General features: G+C 41.2%; 1 protein-coding gene and 1 long non-coding RNA gene across 5 annotated transcripts in view; one reads left to right on the top strand and one right to left on the bottom strand.

Moving 5' to 3' along the window:
* The window catches only part of casd1 (CAS1 domain containing 1), a 55,274-nt gene extending 54,519 nt beyond the window's left edge, over positions 1-755 (bottom strand). For 2 of the 4 annotated variants that reach the window (XM_059972562.1, XM_059972563.1), the window contains exon 1: positions 639-755. In XM_059972562.1, coding sequence (XP_059828545.1) covers positions 639-740 — 102 coding nt within the window. In that variant the 5' untranslated portion in view covers positions 741-755. The remainder of the gene's footprint in view (positions 1-638) is intronic. The other 2 variants (XM_059972565.1, XM_059972564.1) reach the window with 1 other exon arrangement.
* Positions 756-8,387: 7,632 nt separating this feature from the next.
* LOC132395028 (uncharacterized) lies at positions 8,388-15,584 on the top strand. Its single transcript, XR_009512495.1, has 3 exons — positions 8,388-8,474; positions 12,395-12,512; positions 13,735-15,584. It is a non-coding gene; the product is annotated as an uncharacterized LOC132395028 (long non-coding RNA).
* Positions 15,585-19,280: the final 3,696 nt, after the last annotated feature.

Here is a 19,280-nt window from a genome sequence, read left to right as displayed (position 1 = left end):
GAGACCAACACCAAGAAAATAAAGTCTGAAGATCATCCTGGCAAATGGGCATATTTCAATTCAGTAAATTAAGAACCACAGATTTTAAGAAAAGCTATTAACAGTATCAGCAACTCAAACTACCATGTTGCTTTAAAACTCTATGTCCTTCTCTGATATAAACCAGGGAAAGAAAGCCATTGAACTTATGTGGTATAACGTATATGCAATTCCAGCCATACACTGATTCAGTGTGATACAGCTGATTCTGCCCTTTGCCTTCTCTGTCCATTACTCTGTATACCAGGGAACTGAGTTACTGTTTATAAGACAATGCACTACAATTATATTTTAAGACCATTCTACTCAATACCACTCACGCTACTTTGGTCTTCAATAGTTAATATGACTAATTGTTACAGTGCAGATAAAAAAGACATTTCCAAACTGCAATAAACATTGATGCATTTCTAAAATTAGACTATTTGGTGTGTTTATATTAAAGCTGGATCACTTGGAGAATGGCTCTGCAGTCACAACCAAAATGGAATCCCTGGAGCATGATGTTGTCATTGTATGAATTAACTATTTCCAAATTGAAAACCTGACCTCTAACAGTCACTCAGTCCAAATCAAAGTAAATGAAAGTAGAAAAGTACCTTGTTTCCTTCTTCTTTGATAGCAGAATTTATAATTTTAATAAACGAGTAGAACAACTGCCGAATTCTGGAGTCTCCAACAAAAGTTATGTATTTGTTCATAAGACAGCTCTTTACTTCACTGAAGGAAAGAAAAAGAAGTTCATAATAGATAATACAATTATAAATTCAAATATAAAATTATAAAGAATATACAGAAAAGGTCAATTGGATCAACCAGTTCAGGCCATTTCTACTGACCTTAAGCTTCAACCCATTCATTCTCAATTAAGTCTTTCAAGAACTCAATCTACCTAAAACATATCTTTATTATTTGTCTCTGCTCTTAGATTTGCCAGCAAATTCCACATTTTAACCATTCTCAGAATAAAAAACTGAGGAATATTACTTCTGAAAATTTCTCATTTACCATCTTATTGATATAAATGGTTTCTAATGGTTCTCTTCCATACACGAAGAAAACATCTTGGCATAAATAAATAATTTAAAAGGCGATCATTTAGTTATCTTGAAACTTCATTTTCATGGGGAAAAGAAACCCAGCTGGCTCACTTTTCCTTTGTAAGAACATAAGGACTGCAGTTGACTGAACAGACAACCACAGAATTAAACAAAAACTATTTTTAACAGTATCAGTGACTCAAGCTACTATGTTGCTTTAAAACTGTATCATTCATTGATATAAACTGGGGAAAGAAATCTATTGCTGATATCTGGTATAATGCATTAGCTTACAATTACTGTGTATAATAAATTGTTTTAAACTCTTTTTTATGTCCAGACTCTTCCCTGTCTGGTATAAAACAGAACAGTTAAAACAATTTAAAATTAAAACAAAATAGCAAAAAGGAGATACAAATGCAGATAAAAGACAAAAAAGTAACTGATTTCAACAGACGTTAGTGGTATGACAATGAAGGAAAAGAAAACTGCCATTAAATGGGGGATTCTGGAGACTGTTTTTGAGGGAATAGCAATAGGATCATGTACAATGCTGTTGGATTCTGTAAAGGATTATAAAATAACCAGCAGTAAAAAGTTGAAAAGATTATATACACTATTGGAGAACTAGGAAAATTCAAGATCTTAAGCAGTAGAGGCCATCAAAATGATAATGAAACTTCAGCTATCCCTCCCAGCAGAGGGCAGACAGTCAGTGATCGCTCCCAGCAGAGGGCAGACGGTCAGCAGTTGCTCCCAACAGAGGGCAGACGGTCAGCGATCCCTCCCAGCAGAGGGCAGAGGGTCAGGGATCCCTCCCAGCAGAGGGCAGAGGGTCAACAAACCCTCCTAGCAGAGGGCAGAGGGTCAGTGATCGCTCCCAACAGAGGGCAGACGGTCAGTGATCACTCCCAACCGATGGCAGAGGGTCAGCGATCCCTCCCAACCGAGGGCAGAGGGTCAGCGATCCCTCCCGAGGGCAGAGGGTCAGCGATCCCTCCCAACCGAGTGCAGAGGGTCAGCGATCGCCCCCAGCAGAGGGTCAGTGATTGCTCCCAGCAGAGGCCAGAGGGTCAGCGATCATTCCCAAGAGTGACAAGAGTGTCTGTGATCACTCTCAATGGAGACCACCATTTAGACCAGGATTGAGTTCTGAGTCACAGAAGGGCTGTTCAGTGTCTGAGATTTGTGTGATTGGCCATTACTTTACATTGGTCTCCTTCCGTTTTTTGGTGTTTTCTTTCATGTGAATGATTGGTGGGTGAGTGATCTATAAGTTGTGTGTGAGTGGGGGGTGGTAGGGGGTTTTCAATATTACTATTGCCGTTCTTTTTGTGAGTGAGAGGGTTGGTCACTGTTTTTTTAAGCATGGGAGAGTCTGGATATGTGTTGCTATTGTCGCTGCCTTTTTTTCCTGTAGTGGTGGGGGTTCGGGGATTGTTATTGTCACTGTTCTTTTTCTGCAGAGGGGGATGGAGAATTCTGGGGTCTGCGTGTTTTATTTCTCTTACTTTTCCCTGTGTACTTCATGACTATCTGGAGAAAATAAATATTAGAGTTGTATTGTAATACATTCTTTGACAATAACATAAACCTCGATGGAACAGGCAAATTTTTGAATTACTTAACCTAGATTTTGCAGTCAGTACCAAATGGTGCTAAACACTCAATACCCTTGCTTGTTTGATTTTTGTACGGAAATTTGTGAGAATTAAGTTAAAATAAGCCAGCTTCAAAGGAAAATTTCAGAGCTTTGTGAAGAGACAAAACAATTCTACACTTACCTAACCAGACAGAAAAGTCCTTATTGAGATCAGCAAGAACCTGGAAATGTACCTTAGAATAATTAATTCAATGTGAAATAACTCACCAAAAGAAATATCAACCGTGAGTGATGGGATCAAGAGAAGTAAAGAGACAGATGAAATACAACACAAATGTTTTTGTCTTGTTTTAAAACTCTAGGAACTAAAATCTCCAGGGATCAGTTAACACATTTGTAGGAGTTAATTTCCAGTGACAGGGGGATTGTTTGGTAACACTCAAAATAATGGACAATAGCTGCAGGAGTAGGGCATTCAGCCCTTCTAGCCAGCACTGCCATTCACTGTGATCATGGCTGATCATACACAATCAGTACCCCGTTCCTGCCCTCTCCCCATATCCTTTGACCCTGCTCTCTACAAGAGCTCTATCTAACTCTCTCTTGAATGCATCCAGAGACTTCTCCTCCACTGCCTTCTAGGGCAGAGCATTCCACATATACGCCACTCTCTGGGTGAAAAAGTTTTTCCACGTCTCTGTTCTAAATGGCCTACCCCTTATTCTTAAACTGCAACCTCTAGTTCTGGACTCACCCATCAGCGGGAACATGCTTCCTGCCTCCAGCGTGTCCAATCCCTTAATAATCTTATATGTCTCAATCAGATCCCCTCTCATCCTTCTAAATTCCAGTGTATACAAGCCCAGTCGCTCCAATCTTTCAACATATGACAGTCCCGCCATTCCAGGAATTTACCTTGTGAACCTACGCTGCTCTCAATAGCAAGAATGTCCTTCCTCAAATTTGGAGACCAAAACTGCACACAATACTCCAGGTGGGGTCTCAATAGGGCCCTGTACAGCTGCAGAAGGACCTCTTTACTCCTATACTCAATTCCTCTTTTTATAAAGGCCAGCATGCCATTAGCTTTCTTCACTGCCTGTTGTACCTGCATGCTTCCTTTTATTGACTGATGTACAAGAACACCTAGATCTCATTGTGCTTCCCCTTTTCCTAACTTGTCTCCATTTAGATAGTAATCTGCCTTTCTGTTCTTGCCACCAAAATGGATAACCTCACATTTATCCACATTCAACTGCATCTGCCATACATTTGCCCACTCACCCAACCTTCCAAGTCACCCTGCATTCTCATAACATCTTCCTGACATTTCACACTGCCACCCAGCTTTGTATCATCAGCAAGATGTGGAATTAGCAGTCAATGAAATAGCTAATATTGAGCCAATTCTGCTATGTTCATCACAAACACAAGTATTCCAACTTTGCTTATTTCCATTGGATTTCAAAACTGGAGTCTTTCAATTGTAAATCAGAATAGCATAACTTTTGGTGAAAAAGATCTCCTGTTCACTATTACAGAACTGTAAATTGCATAATTATTTCTGATGACTGGGTGTGTGTAGTTAATTCCAGAAAACCAAGAAATTGCTTTTCTGTAATTAACTACACACACCCAATCACCAGAAGTTATGCAATTTACAGTTCCGTAATAGTGAACAGATTTTAGGCTGAAAGGTATCAGCTTTCATAGTCAAGGTTGAGAACATGCAGAATTAGTTTTTAAATATTCTAAAAGTAAAACTAGTTTAACCCAGGACTTGATGGAATTGTTCTGTAGATTCCAAGAGTTGAGAAAGGGAAAATTAGAATCTGTGTGGGAAGTTACCAACACTAATCATTAAGGACAAAGTGAATGGGTACTGAGAAATTTCAATTAGAGAAAAATGACAGGATAGATGACATAAGACAAATGGCTTCACTGAACATGAAAGACCACTAAAATGTTAAGATCCATACAGTACAGTAAAAAAGGACAAAGATAAACATCAGTTCAATTGGAAAGGAGTGACTGCTGACGTATATCTAAGATTGGATTATAAAATTACATAAAATCAATTCATGCTGCCTGTGTTTTGTTGGGGAAGTCTACTTCTCTGATCAGTCAGACCAGAATATTATTAGAATTCTCTGTCAGCTGAAAATAAGAAAATGCAAGCTGTTATTTCAAAAGAAGATTTAACTTGATGTTTCAGTTATATTATTTTGAAATCTTCTGTAATTTAAATTCACATTAACTTTTAAACATCTCTGAATGAGATACGTAAAAGCTTAAATTGCACTCTTGGCTTTTAAAGGAGAGAATGCTCCGTCCAGAGATTTACTCTGTCAAAACACAGCATAAGTGAGCAAATCTATAGCTTGCAAACTTTACAAAAACAAATGTGGTATTTTCTGTTTGAGATCAAAAAACAAAGATAGAAGGGAGACTGCAGGCTGGTAAATAAACAAGCAAGCACCAGTTATTTTGCTTTGTACAGTCAGGGTAATACAGCATGCAAACAGCCCTTTTGCAACCACAGCAGCCTCCCTGCTAGTCCCAGCTGTCCACAATCAGCCCAGAGCGCTTTGAGCCACTCCAGTACCTACCCAAATTCTCAAATGTTGCAGTGCTGCACAATACCCATCTCAACCACTACCTCTGACAGCTTATTCCAAGTTCTCACTATCCTCTATGACAAAGAAGCTACCTCACAGGTCTCTTAAATCTCTCCTCTTTTACCTAATGCACTTTGTGCCCTTTAATTTTGGACTTCCCCATCCCTGGGAAAAAGATGATGACTATCCAGCTTATCCAGACCAAGATTTGGGCAAGGCCTTTGATTCTGCATCAGGAATCCTGTGACTAGGGAGTGTGCCCCTGGGGTCAGTGTTGTCAGTTAAATTTCTACGAGGCCACACCTCAGTCTCCTGTACTCCGGGGAAGGAAGACCTAAGATCTCCCTATAACTCAGGCCCTCTAGTCTAGGCAGCATTCTCATACATCTCTTCTGCAACCTCTCCAGCTTGACAAAGTCTTTCCTATAACATGGTGACCAAAATCGTACACAATACTCCAAGTATGGTCACATCAATGACCTATGTAACTACAATACACTCAGACTCCCCCAAGATGCTATCCCGCATGGCACTTATTCGTTATTCAATTCTTTATTGAAATTTTTTTAAATTGCAAAAATACATTCAAAATAACACTTAAAACTTGAAGAACTGCATTCTCATGGTGACAGCCTTAATAATGAAGAGCTTTGAAATTTGGCAGAGCAACGCATCCTGGCTGAATCTAGGGACACGGATGGAGAAGAGGGAACAGCAGCAAGAAACTTCACTACACAAAATTCCTCAGCACTACCATTACCATCATCACACAAATCATGGACCAGTTCATCGATAATGATCCTGACTGGAAGCAAAGCAATTAGGCAAAGAGAAGTGTTCTCGACATGATTTCCTGCTACCAAGAACTGCATCGTAAGAGGAAATTTAAGAAAAGGCAGTCAAATCTCAACACCTACTTGAAGAAGGCAAAGTTAGAGGAGGACCCTTCTCTAAGATGTAACCACCACCCACTTCCCTCTGCTGCTGTGGCCATGTGTTGCTGCTCCACTAATGCACAGGTTAGGCCTATTTATGAGTAGTATTTGTTAATCCATGAATTACTATGTACAGTCGGCCCTCCTTATCTGCAGGGGATTGGTTCCGAGACCTCCCGCGGATACCAAAAAAACAAGGATGCTCAAATCCCTTATTTAACCTGGCTCCAGGCAGTGGTATTTAGGACCCCAGTGGAACCCCGGACTTTGACATGCTCAGTGTGGTGGACATTAGGACCTGGCGGTGCAGCTCTGAATCTGCGGTGTTTCTGTTCACAAAAATAATCACAATCACGATTGAAAGTAAGGTGGAAGTAATAAAGCGATCGGAAAGAGGTGAAACGCAATTGGTCATTGGAAAAGTATTAGGCTACAGTCGGTCAATGATCGGAACAATTTTAATGGATAAGGTGAGAATAATGGAGCATGTGGAAGACCATGCCCTGATGAAAGCTACAATTATTACTAAGCAACGCAGTGGTTTAATTATTGAAATACGTATGTTTCTTAAGTGTTCTATATGCATAGAAAGGTAAAATATGTACTATATACTAAGAAGAACACTTGACTAACTGATACTAAATAATACCGGATGTACCTGTTCCGACTTCAAATCCCACTAAAAGACAGTCTCAGGAACGGAACTTGTTCATAACCCGGGGACTGCCTGTACTTTTAAGTCATTTCTAGATTACTTAAAATACCTAATACAATGTAAATGCTATGTAAATAGTTGTTATACTGTATTGTTTAGGGAATAATGACAAGAAAAAATAGTTTGTTCATGCTCAAATAACGAGTGCTGGAGAGAGAACTTCCGGGTTTTCCCCGATCTGCGGATAAGGAGGGCCGACTGTCTACATAAAATACCATTTATCTCCGGTTTGAATATTTTTTAAAAATCAGGCACGCAAGTCCACTTATGCAATATTATAATGACCCCGCAAAGCACTGATTTACATAGTGCTCTACCTCTGAGGAACACATCTTCAGCATTAAGTGGGGTCTGAGTGTATTGATGCCCCTACTCCTAAACTCAATGGCCTGACTGAAGGCCAACATGCTGACAAAACGCCTTCTTTACCAGCCTACCTATCGTGTGGTTGCTTTCAGCACACTGGACACTTGTACTGCCAGCTCCCTCTTTTCCCACTCATCACTGTCCTGCTAGTCACTGTGTAGGTCCGACCTGGGTTTGAATCCATAAAATGTATCATTCCCAGTTACCCAAGTTGAAATTCATCTGCCATTCCTCAGCCTATCTTCCTAACTGATCAAGATCACTTTACAATTCATTGTAACCAACTTACCTATTGACAAGACCACCTAAATTAGGCACATCCAAAACATGTACACTACATGTACAATGAACAACAGAGGTCTCAACACTGACCCCTGGGATGCCCCACTAGTAATAGGATTTCAGATGGAGAATCAACTCTCAACGATTACCCTCAGCTTCCCATCATCAACCCAATTCTGAATCTACCTCAGTAGATCCCTGAATCCCTAGCAATCTAACCTTCCACATCAGCCTGCCATGAAGGTCTTCGTCAAAGGCCTTACTAAAGTCTATATGGACAATAACTACTGCTCTATCCTTGTAGCTATCTCTTTGGAAAACTCTAAGATTGGTAAGATGTGGCATTCCACACACAAGATCATTCCTAAACAGGCCTGGACTATCCACGAAGAGTAGATCTTGTCTCTCAAAATTCTCTCCACTATCATCTTTATAACTGAAGTCAGGCTCACCAACCGTAATTCCCTGGCCTGTCCTTGCTACTCATGAAAACCTGGAACTTTGCCAGTAGTTAATGATGAAGCAAATATCTCTATTGGGGCCTTCACGATTTCTTCATTAACCGAAGATACACTTGATCAGGCCCTGAGGATTTACCCACCTCAATAAGCTTTAAGACTGTAAATACTTCCTTCCTTATAATATACGCAGGTTTCGGGACCTCACTACTTATTACCTCTATTTTATTTGGAATCCATGATATTCTCCTTAGTTAATATGTTATGTTTTAACCTACAATTTGAGAAGGAGAAGGGAAAATTGGATGTGTCAGTATTACAGTTGAACAAAGGGAACTATGGAGCTATGAGGGAGGAGCTGGCCAAAGTTCAATGGAACAATACCCTAACAGGGAAGACAGTGGAACAACAATGGCAGGTATTTCTGGGAATAATGCAGAAGGTGCAGGATCGGTTCATTCCAAAGAGGAAGAAAGATCCTAAGGGGAGTAAGGGGCGGCTGTGGCTGACAAGGGAAGTAAAGGACAGTATAAAAATAAAAGAGAAGTATAACATAGCAAAGATGAGTGGGAAACCGGAGGACTGGCAAGCTTTTAAAGAGCAACAGAAGATAACAAAAAAGGCAATACGCCAAGGAAAAATGAGGTATGAAGGTAAACTAGCCAAGAATATAAAGGAGGATAGTAAAAGCTTCTTTAGGTATGTGAAAAGCAAAAAAATAGTTAAGACCAAATTTGGGCCATTGAAGACAGAAACGGGTGAATTTATTATGGGGAACAAGTTCAACTCATAGCAGATGAGCTGAACAGGTACTTTGGATCTGCCTTCACTAGGGAAGACAGAAACAATATCCCAGATGTAATAGTGGCCAAAGGAACTAGGGTAATGGGTGAACTGAAGGAAATTTATATCAGGCAAGAAACGGTGTTGGATAGACTGTTGGGTCTAAAGGCTGATAAGTCCCCGGGACCTGATGGTCTGCATCCAAGGGTACTTAAGGAGGTGGCTCTAGTAATCGTAGATGCATTGGTAATCATTTTTTAATGTTCTATAGATTCAGGAACAGTTCCTGCTGATTGGAGGGTGGCTAATGTTGTCCCACTTTTCAAGAAAGGAGGGAGAGAGAAAACAGGGAATTATAGACCAGTTAGCCTGACATTAATGGTGGGAAAGATGCTGGAGTCAATTATAAAAGAGGAAATTACAACACATTTGGATAGCAGTAGAAGGATCAGTCCGAGTCAACATGGATTGACGAAGGGAAAATCATGCTTGACTAATCTTCTGGAGTTTTTTGAGGATGTAACTATGAAAATGGACAAGGGAGAGCCAGTGGATGCAGTGTACCTGGACTTTCAGAAAGCCTTTGATGAAGTCCAACATAGGAGATCAGTGGGCAAAATTAAGGCACATGGTATTGAGGGCAGAGTACTGACATGGATTGAAATTTGGCTGGTTGACAGGAAACAAAGAGTAGCGATTAACGGGTCCCTTTCGGAATAGCAGGCTGTGACCAATGGGGTACCACAAGGTTCGGTGCTGGGACCGCAGCTGTTTACAATATACATTAATGATTTAGATGAAGGGATTAAAAGTAACATTAGCAAATTTGCCAATGACACAAAGCTGTGTGGCAGTGTGAAGTGTCAGGAGGATGTTATGAGAATGCAGGGTGACTTGGACAGGCTAGGTGAGTAGGCAAATGTATGGCAGATACAGTTTAATGTGGATAAGTGTGAGGTTATCCACTTTGGTGGAAAGAACAGGAAGGCAGATTACTATCTTAATGGAGTCAAGTTAGGAAAAGGGGAAGTACAACGAGATCTAGGTGTTCTTGTACATCAGTCAATGAAAGCAAGCATGCAGGTACAACAGGCAGTAAAGAAAGCTAATAGCATGCTGGCCTTTAGAACAAGAGGAATTGAGTATAGGAGTAAAGAGGTCCTTCTGCAGCTGCACAGGGCCCTGCTGAAACCCTACCTGGAGTATCGTGTGCAGTTTTGGTCTCCAAATTTGAGGAAGGACATTCTTGCTATTGAGAGAGTGCAGCGTAGGTTCACAAGGTTAATTCCCGGAATGGCGGGACTGTCATATGTTGAAAGATTGGAGCGACTGGGCTTGTATACACTGGAATTTAGAAGGATGAGAGGGGATCTGTTCGAAACATGTAAGATTATTAAGGGATTGGACAAGCTGAAGGCAGTCAGCATGTTCCCACTGATGGGCGAGTCCAGAACTAGAGGCCACAGTTTAAGAATAAGGGGTAGGCCATTTAGAACAGAGATGCGGAAAAACTTTTTCACCCAGAGAGTGGTGGATATGTGGAATGCTCTGCCCCAGAAGGCAGTGGAGGCCAAGTCTCTGGATGCATTCGACAGTGAGTTAGATAGAGCTCTTATAGATAGTGGGGTCAAGGGATATGGGGAGAGGGCAGGAACGGGGTACTGATTGTGTATGATCAGCCATGATCACAGTGAATGGCGGTGCTGGCTAGAAGGACCGAATGGCCTACTCCTGCACCTACTGTCTATTGTCCATTAACAGCAAGGAGAAATGGACATTAAAAGTCTCAGCCAACTCCTATGGCTCCACATGTAGGTAGTTCTGATTGTCTTTAAGATGACCTAGTCTTTTCCTAGTCACCGGTTTATTTAACTGAAGAACCCCTTTGGATTATCTTTAACCCTACCTGACAAATCTATCTCATGTCCTCTCTTTCCCCCTCCTGATTTCCCACTTAAGCTTTTTATACTTGACAAGGAATTAATTTGAGCCCAGCTGCCTAAAAGCACGTCTTGCTTTCTTCATTTTCCTGACTAGAGGCTTTGCTATTTCTCATCAAGCAGGGTTCCCTGAACTTGGTATGTCTACCATTCAGCCTAACAGGAACACTTGATATGACCTATTAAAAGCCTCCCATTTACCAAATGTTCCTTTGCCTTTAAATAGAATCACCAGCTAGATACTGCCTACTGCCCTCAAAGCTGGCTCTGTTCCAGTTCAGGAGTTTATCATGTGAACCTGTTCTATCTTTTTCCATAACTATTTTAAGACTAATAGAATTGTGTCACGAAAGTGATCCCCCACTGCCACTTCAGTTACTTGCCTGCCTTGTTTCTTAAGAGAAGGTATTTCTCCTTCCCAAGCAGGTTCCTCTAGTTCTCAAACTACTTTGGGTTAACACAACCTTGACTCTCAGATTGCATTACCAGCATCCACTCTCCCTTTCTGGCCACTACAAAAAAGTTAAAAAGAATTTTGATTTACGATGCAGTGAAAGAAAATATGAAGTGCAAATTCAAAGCAGTGCCAAATAATGCAAAGTTTATTCAATCTAAACAACAAATAAAATTATATATTTAATTACAGTGAAAAGAATTTTTATCAACAATTTTAGAACATACATTAATAGCCTAACTATTCAGTACTTCATTGCTTTTTCAACTTTCAAAAAATGGCACTTAAATCGATCAGGCAGATTTGGAAAGGTTGGGTGCAAGCTGAACTGAGGTAGTGGGGCCCAGGGTCTGAGGGTGTAGCAAACCAGCAGGGCCCAGGTCAGAGAGCGAGGAATGACCTGAATTTTGGACTATTTAAGTGCCAGGCCAGACTGAAAAGGTCAGGGTGTCAGGGACAGGCTGGTTCAGTTTTATTCATCTCTGCACTGAACCGAGGCTGTGGCCTGCAAGTAACGGGCTACTAAATCGGCTGCAATGAAGACTGGCTTCACGGTTGTGGACTCACTTATGCAATCTCCATTTGTTTGCTTGCACAATCTGTTTTTTTCCCCGGACACACTGGGTGTTTGCTGGTCTATTTTTAAGATGGATTCTAACATGTTTCTTTGTTTTATGGGTGTCTGTAAGGAGATGAACCTCAAAGTTGTATATAGTATACATACTTTGATAATAACGATACTTTGAAATGGATGGGCTGTGTGCAGTGATATCAGCTTCTCAACATTAGGTTCAATATCACTCAGGGGTCATCTCAGATCCCCACCTTCAGTATTTGAGAGTCTGTTTTGTTGATCTGAAACAAGTTGGGAAATTGTACTGAAAACATGCTCCACTAAATATGATACTGGAAAGGCAATAAAGAATATCTTTTCCACAGTGTAGGATAGCTTTTAGAGATTTCTTTCTGCAGCCAAAACTCTTGATATGATTTTTTGAACCTTTGCATCAGCTCGAAGTCATTTTGTACTGAGATCAGTTCTTCATCCATCCCAACGTGAAATTCCTCATTACAAGTGTTCAGGAATGGACTTATTGCCCAATCGGGAATTTGGATCGAGAGAAGATGCTGAAATCTCTCTGACATCTTTATGCATTTCAGGTGAGGACAGTATACTTGAAGATCATCATCTGGTATTCTTTCTTTCTCCTCCAACTCCGAGGCTCAGATACTGGAAAAAGGTTGTGATAGCCGGAGGTCAGCAGGAGACGCTCATGGAGTGAGTACTGTTTTAGATTATCTATGTATCCATTTTATTTTGTTGTTATTAATAATGATAATAAAAAGATGGAAAAAGGTTGTGACAGCCAGTGTTGCACTTAAATGAGCTCCACTCAATCTTCGAAAGAATTACTTCTGCCTCCATGCAATTAAAACGCACTGACTACTCTAACACGGATGGTATAAGGAAGTTATTTTACCCTTTTGCACTCTGGATAGCCAATCAATACCAGGAAAATTTAAATCTCCCATCAGCAACACCCTACTATTCTCACTACTACTCTCAATACACCTGTTCAAATTCCAATTGACATTTGGGGGCAGAGGAAGGTGGAATAATATGGACTACCAAAGTGACTATCCCCTTCTTATTTTTATGTTCTACCCAAATGTTATTAGTTAATCCTAAGGATATCCTACTCAGCACTGTTGTCATGTCCCATCTTATTAAGAAGGAACTCCTGCCTGAGGAGCAACTCGGATCCGCTCCAGTTTACCTAATGTCATACCAGGTCAACAGCAGATGCCATTTCATTGGTTGTTCACTCAACCCTGAAACATTTGGAGAGTGAAAGTGCGTTCATCAGGATACTCTTCTTTGACTACAGTTCTGCATTCAATACTATCATCCCCTCAAAACTAATCTACAAGCTCCAAGACCTAGGCCTCAATACCTCCTTGTGCTACTGGATTTTCAATTTCCTAGCTGGCAGACTCCAGTCAGTTCAGATTGGCAACATTTCCACAATTACCAACGGAGTACCACTAACAAGGCTGTGTGCTTAGCCCCTGCTGTACTATTTGCTTTATACTTAAGACTGTGAGGCTAAGTATAGCTTCAATGCCATAGTTAAGTTTACTGACAACATCATTGTCATTGATCTAATCAAATTTGGTGACCAATCAGCATATACTGTAGCAGGGAGGTCAAAAACCTAGCTGAGTGGTGCCACAACAGCAATCTCTTACTCAATGTCAGCAAGACCAAGGAGCTGATTACTGATTACAGGAGAAGGAAACCTGAGGTCATCATTGGAGGGGTGGGGAGGGGGGGGGAGAAGGTCATAGGTGGAGGGGTTCAGCAACTTTAAATGCCTCAGAATTATCATTCCAAAGGATCTGTCCTGTGGCCAGTACTTAAGTGCCATTACAAAGAACTACTTTCTCAGAAGTTTGTAAAGATTCAACATGTCATCTAAATCTTTGATTAAATTCTACAGATGTGCAGTGGAAAGTATACTGACTAAATGCATCACAGCCTAATATGGAAACACCAATACCCTTCAGCGGAAAGGTCTAGAAAAATTAGTGAATACAGCCCAGTCCATCACAAATAAAACCCTCCCCACCACTGAGCACATCTGCGAGGAGTGCTGTCACAAGAATGCACCATCTATCATCAAGGACCTGCACCATCCAGGCTATGCTCTATTCTCACTGCTGCCATCAGGAAGGAGATACAGGATCCTCAAGATCCATTCCACCAGCAACAGTTATTATTTCTCAACCATCAGGCTCTTGAACCAGAGGGGGTAACTTCACTCAACTTTACTGACCTCAACACTGAACCATTCCCACAATCTATGGACTCACCTTCAAGGACTGATCATCTCATATTCTCAACATTTATTGCTTATCTATTATTATTTTAGTATTTGCACAGTTTGTCATCTTTTGTACTTGGGGTGAATGTCCATTTTGTGTGGAGTTTTACATTGATTCTGTGGTGCTTCTTTGTATCTACTATGAATGGCTTCAAGACAATGAATCTCAGGGTTGTATATGGTAACCTATATGCACTTTGATAATGAATTTACTTTGAACTTTAAACTCCAACTTGGTCACACTGAAAGCATAGTATTCCCAAACATTAAGCTGCCAGTCCTACCTTTCTCTCACATATTTCTGTTAGGACCATAAATATCCCAGTCCCTAAATGCAATCTACACCCTCAGTTCATCTGCCTTACATGCCAAGGTACAGGCATTGAAACAGATGCAATTTAAAGTAGGCCTTCTATCTGCTCTTTTAAAGTAACCATGACTATACTGATTGCTGGACTAATAATGTTCTTTGGATGTTTCTGTCTTTTCACTGACTTTACTCTTATGAGTCCTACCCCGCCAAAAAAACACTCTCCCTGGTCGCAAAAGCAAATTTCCCTGCTAGGTTACCGTCCCCCTCAGGTTCAAGTGCAACCCATCTAAACTGCACAGGCTTTGTACCTGTACATTTACCCATGTAGCTGCTGTTCCAAGTGCTTCACATTTTCCTAGAAGAGAGAGAAAAAGAGAGACACAGAGAAGGGGGGGGGAAGCGAGGTGGGTGGGGAGCGAGGACATGCACGCATGCAGCATGTCAAATTGTCAAGTGAACAATTAGTTTTTGTGGGACTGCAGATTATGATCTCCCTTTGGGGGCTTTGCTAATGCTTGGTGGGTAGTGGGTCCTGATGCTTCCTGCAGAAACAAGTGGAATGGGTGAATGCTTTGCCATGGGGGGGGGGGGGGAGAGAGGGCTTTGGGGTTCTAACATTTTACTGTCATTCATTCTTTGTGGTTTGGTGGTTCTCTTCTGTTTTCATGGATGTCTGTAAAGAACAAGCATTTCAGGTTGTATAATGTACACATTTTCTGATATTAAGTGGAACCATTGAACCACTTCTCCCTTCAATAACGCAGCCAACCAAAATAAATACCTCAATGCTGGCAAGTTATTGTTCCCTACACAAATCACAGGTGAGAACAGAAGTTTGTATTCAACTATGTCCACGGAAGTAGTTAAATAGAGGATAAATGTCAGTAGTGGATCAACAATATTTAGATGGCATTTAGAGAATGGGAGAGACAGATTTCTTCTGCATACTTGAGTGTACGTAGGGTGTATGCACATTCTGTGGAAATTTACCCAGTACATTAGCCCCAACTTAGCAAAATGATCATGCACTGACATACTGGAGAAAAAGATCACTATTTAACGAAGTAAAATAAGGATTTCAGTCAAAATAACCCATAATATTCTGTTAATTTAAATAATATGGATTTGACAACAGTTGTAACTTAAAAGTCACTTTTAGCACAAGGCGAAGTATAATAACTGTGGATTGTATTAAAAGTATTATTTAAAACCATTTGACCTAAAATAAAATGACATGGAAGGCAGAAAAAATACAAAGCTACACAATTCAACTGTAATATGTAGTGTTTCCAATATCCACACCACGGTGTTATGCAGGAAACAGATTTGCTTTATGAAACCAAAGGTGAAAATAGCCATTTCTATGTTGTTTCTAGTCAGTCTGGAAACTTGACAGAGACCTTTCCACGCACACTTGGACACCTGACACTTTCTGTATTGCGGTAGATAGGACAACACAATTCCCTATTCACCACTCCAATTGCAAGAGAAATCTGGCTAAGTCGCTACTCTTCATGCAACATTGTTGTGTGGTTCTAAGACAACGGCACAGTAACGTAGTGGGTTAGAGTAACACTTTACAGCAGCAGCAACTGAGGTTCAATTCCCGCAACTGTCAGTAAGGAATTTGTATTTGCTCCCCATGACTGTATGGACTTCCTCTGGGTGCCCCAGCTTCCACTCCCCAAAGACATATGCAACTGAACAGGCGGGGGAGGCCTCACACAGTTCAAGGCGCAAGAGATTTTAAATAAAGGAAAGTCTGGGGGATTTCAGTGATGTCGGCACAATCGAATCGGCACAGTCGGCCTCATGCAATAAGCACGATAAAAGGCAAATTAAATGAAGGCAAGAACAAGTGGAGCAGCCATTGTGTGTGTGGTCCAGTGTTAAGAGTGGGGAGGCTTTCACTCATCAGGCTTGGGCAAGGTAAGTATCTGGTAAGTTTCTTCTTCTCCATTCTTTGTCCTTTAGTACATAGTTAGAGCAGTAAGAATAGCTCCAAGGACTGTGTTTTATTCTTTGGGTGAGATGTGGGAATTCTGGGAGACTTCAGCCTCCCGGATAACCACATCTGCACTAAGTACACTGAGCTACAGCTCCTCAGGGAATGTGTTAAGGAACTGGAGCTGCAGTTTGATGACCTTTCACTCATAGAGGTAACTGAGGTGAGATGATAGACATGAACTACAGGGAGGTAGTCACCCCCAGGTTTCAGGAAAATGGGTGACTGTCAGGAGAGAGAAGGGAAATGGGCCGCCAGTGCAGAGTACCACTGTGACTGTTCCCTTCAACAATACGTATACTGTTTTGAGTACCGTTGAGGGGATGACCTATCAGGGATTGAGCCACACCGACTGGGTCTCTGGCACCGAGTCTGCCGCTATGACTCAGAAAGGAAGGAAAGAGAAGAGAAGCGGACTGCATTAATGACAGGGATTCCATTGTTAGAGGAGTAAACATGAGACTCTGTGGATGTGACAGAGACACCCAAATGGCATGTTGCTTCCCAGGAGCCAAGATGGCCTCGGACTGGGTCCACGGCATTCTAAATGGGGAGCATGAGCAGCCAGAAGTCTTGGTACATATTGGCATCAATGACGCAGGTAGGAAAAGCAAGGAGGCCCTGAAGAGAAAACTTAGGGAGCTAGGCAGAAGGCTGGAAAAGCAGATCTTCCAGGGAAGCAATCCCTGGAGTACTACCTCTTCATGCATCAGTGAGAGTAAGCATAGGATGATTTGACAGATAAATGCGTGGCTGAGATATTGGTGCAGCGAGCAGGGTTTAAGATTTCCTGCGTCGATATGTCTTCAGGTGAAACACACCTGAACCTGAGGGGGCCAATATCCTTGTGGGTAGGTTGCAAGAACTATTGGGGAGGGTTTAAACTAATTTGACAGGGGGGTGGGACCCAGCATGATCAGGCTGAGGACAGGGCGGGTGGTTTACAAACAGAGGCAGCATCTATTGAGACTGTCAGGAAGGATGGGCAGATGATGGAACAAACTTTCAGTCAGTGGGATGATTTGCAGTGTAAAAGGGGGACAAAAATAGAAGAGGATGTTGAAGAGAGGATTGAAAGCTTTATATTTGAATGCATGCAGTATACAGAATAAAGACGATCTTGTAATGCAATTAGAGGCAGACAGGTATGATGTTGTGGGCACCACTGATCTGCTGCTGAAAAGACTATAGGTAGAAACTTAACATCCAAGGATAGACATTGTATCAAAAGGGCAGGCAGATAGGCTCTGTTGATTAAAAAGACAAAATCAAAGCTGACATTGCATCGGAAGACATAGAATCCTTGTGGGTAGAGCTAAGAAGCTGCAAGGGTAAAAAGACCGTGATGGCCTCTGAACAGCAGCCAGGATAAAGGCTACAAATTACAATGAAAAATAGAAAAGGCTTGTCAAAAAGGCAATGTTACTATAATCATTAGGGATTCGCAAAATGCAGGCAGATTGTGAAAATCAGGTTGGTGCTGGATCCTAAAAGGCAATTTAGACAATGCCTACAGGATGTGTTTTTAGAGCAGCTCCTGGTTGAGCCCACTAGATCAGCTATTCTCGATTAGGTGGTATGTAATGAACCAGGGAGCTTAAGGCCAAGGAAATCTTAGCAGGCGGTGATCATAATATGATGGAATTCACTCTGCATTTTGAGGGACAGAAGCTAAAGTCAGATGTGTCAGTATTACAGTGGAGTAAAGGGAATTACAGAGGCATGAGAGAGGAGCTAGCCAAAGTTATTTGGGAGTGGACTCTAACAGGGGTGACAACAGAACAGCACTGGCTGGAGTTTCAAGGCACCGTGGAATCTGTTGCCATGGACGCCAGTGGAGGCCAAGTCATTGGGTATATTTAAGGCAGAAATTGATAAGTATCTGAGTAGCCAGGGCATCAAAGGTTATGGTGAGAAGGCGAGGGAATGGGACAAAATGGGAGAATGGATCAGCTCATGATAAAATGGCAGAGCAGACTCGATGGCCAGCTTCTGCTCCTTTGCCTTATGGTCCATTATGGTCTTATGGCACAGGATGGATACATCCTAAAAAAGTAGTATTATTTTAAAAGGCAAGATGATGCAACCATGGCTAACAAGTCAAAGCCAACATAAAAGCAAAAGAGAGGGTATATAATAGAGCAAAAATCAGTGGGAAGTTAGAGGATTGGGAAACTTATAAAAACGAATAGAAGGCAACTAAAAAAAAAGCCATTACAAGGGAAAAAAGATGAAATATGAAGAAGCTAGCCAACAATATCAGAGGATAGCATAAGTTTTTTCAAGATATATAAAGAATAAAAGAGAGGCAAGAGTAGATATTTGACCACTGGAAGATGACACTGGAGAGGGAGCAATGGAGTACAAGGAAATGGCAGGCAAAATGAATAAGTATTTTACATCAGTCTTCACTTTGGAAGACACTAGCGGTATGATGGAAGTCCCACAGTGTCAGGAGGAGAAATGAGTGCAGTTACTGTTACTAGGGAGCAGTTGCTTGGGAAAAATGAAAGGTCCTGCACGTAAGAGTTTTGAAAGAGGTAGATGAAGACATTGTGGAGGCATAAGTATTGATCTTTCAAGAATCAACAGATTCTGGCATAGTTCCAAAGAACTGGAAAATTGCATATGTCAATCCACTCTTCAAGGCAGACAAAAGGAAAGTATATGACAGTTAGCCAGGAGTCAATCATTAAGGATGTTTCGAGATACAGGTTTCCCTCGCTATCCAAAGGTAGAGTATTCCTATGAAAGCGTTTGTAAGCCAAAATGTCATAAACCAAAGAAGCAATTACCATTAATTTATACGGGAAAAAATTTTGAACGTTCCCAGACCCAAAAAAT

This window comes from Hypanus sabinus, chromosome 6 (assembly GCF_030144855.1).
Source record: "Hypanus sabinus isolate sHypSab1 chromosome 6, sHypSab1.hap1, whole genome shotgun sequence".
NCBI classification, from domain to species: domain Eukaryota; kingdom Metazoa; phylum Chordata; class Chondrichthyes; order Myliobatiformes; family Dasyatidae; genus Hypanus; species Hypanus sabinus.
This window is presented reverse-complemented; position numbering and strand designations above follow the sequence as displayed.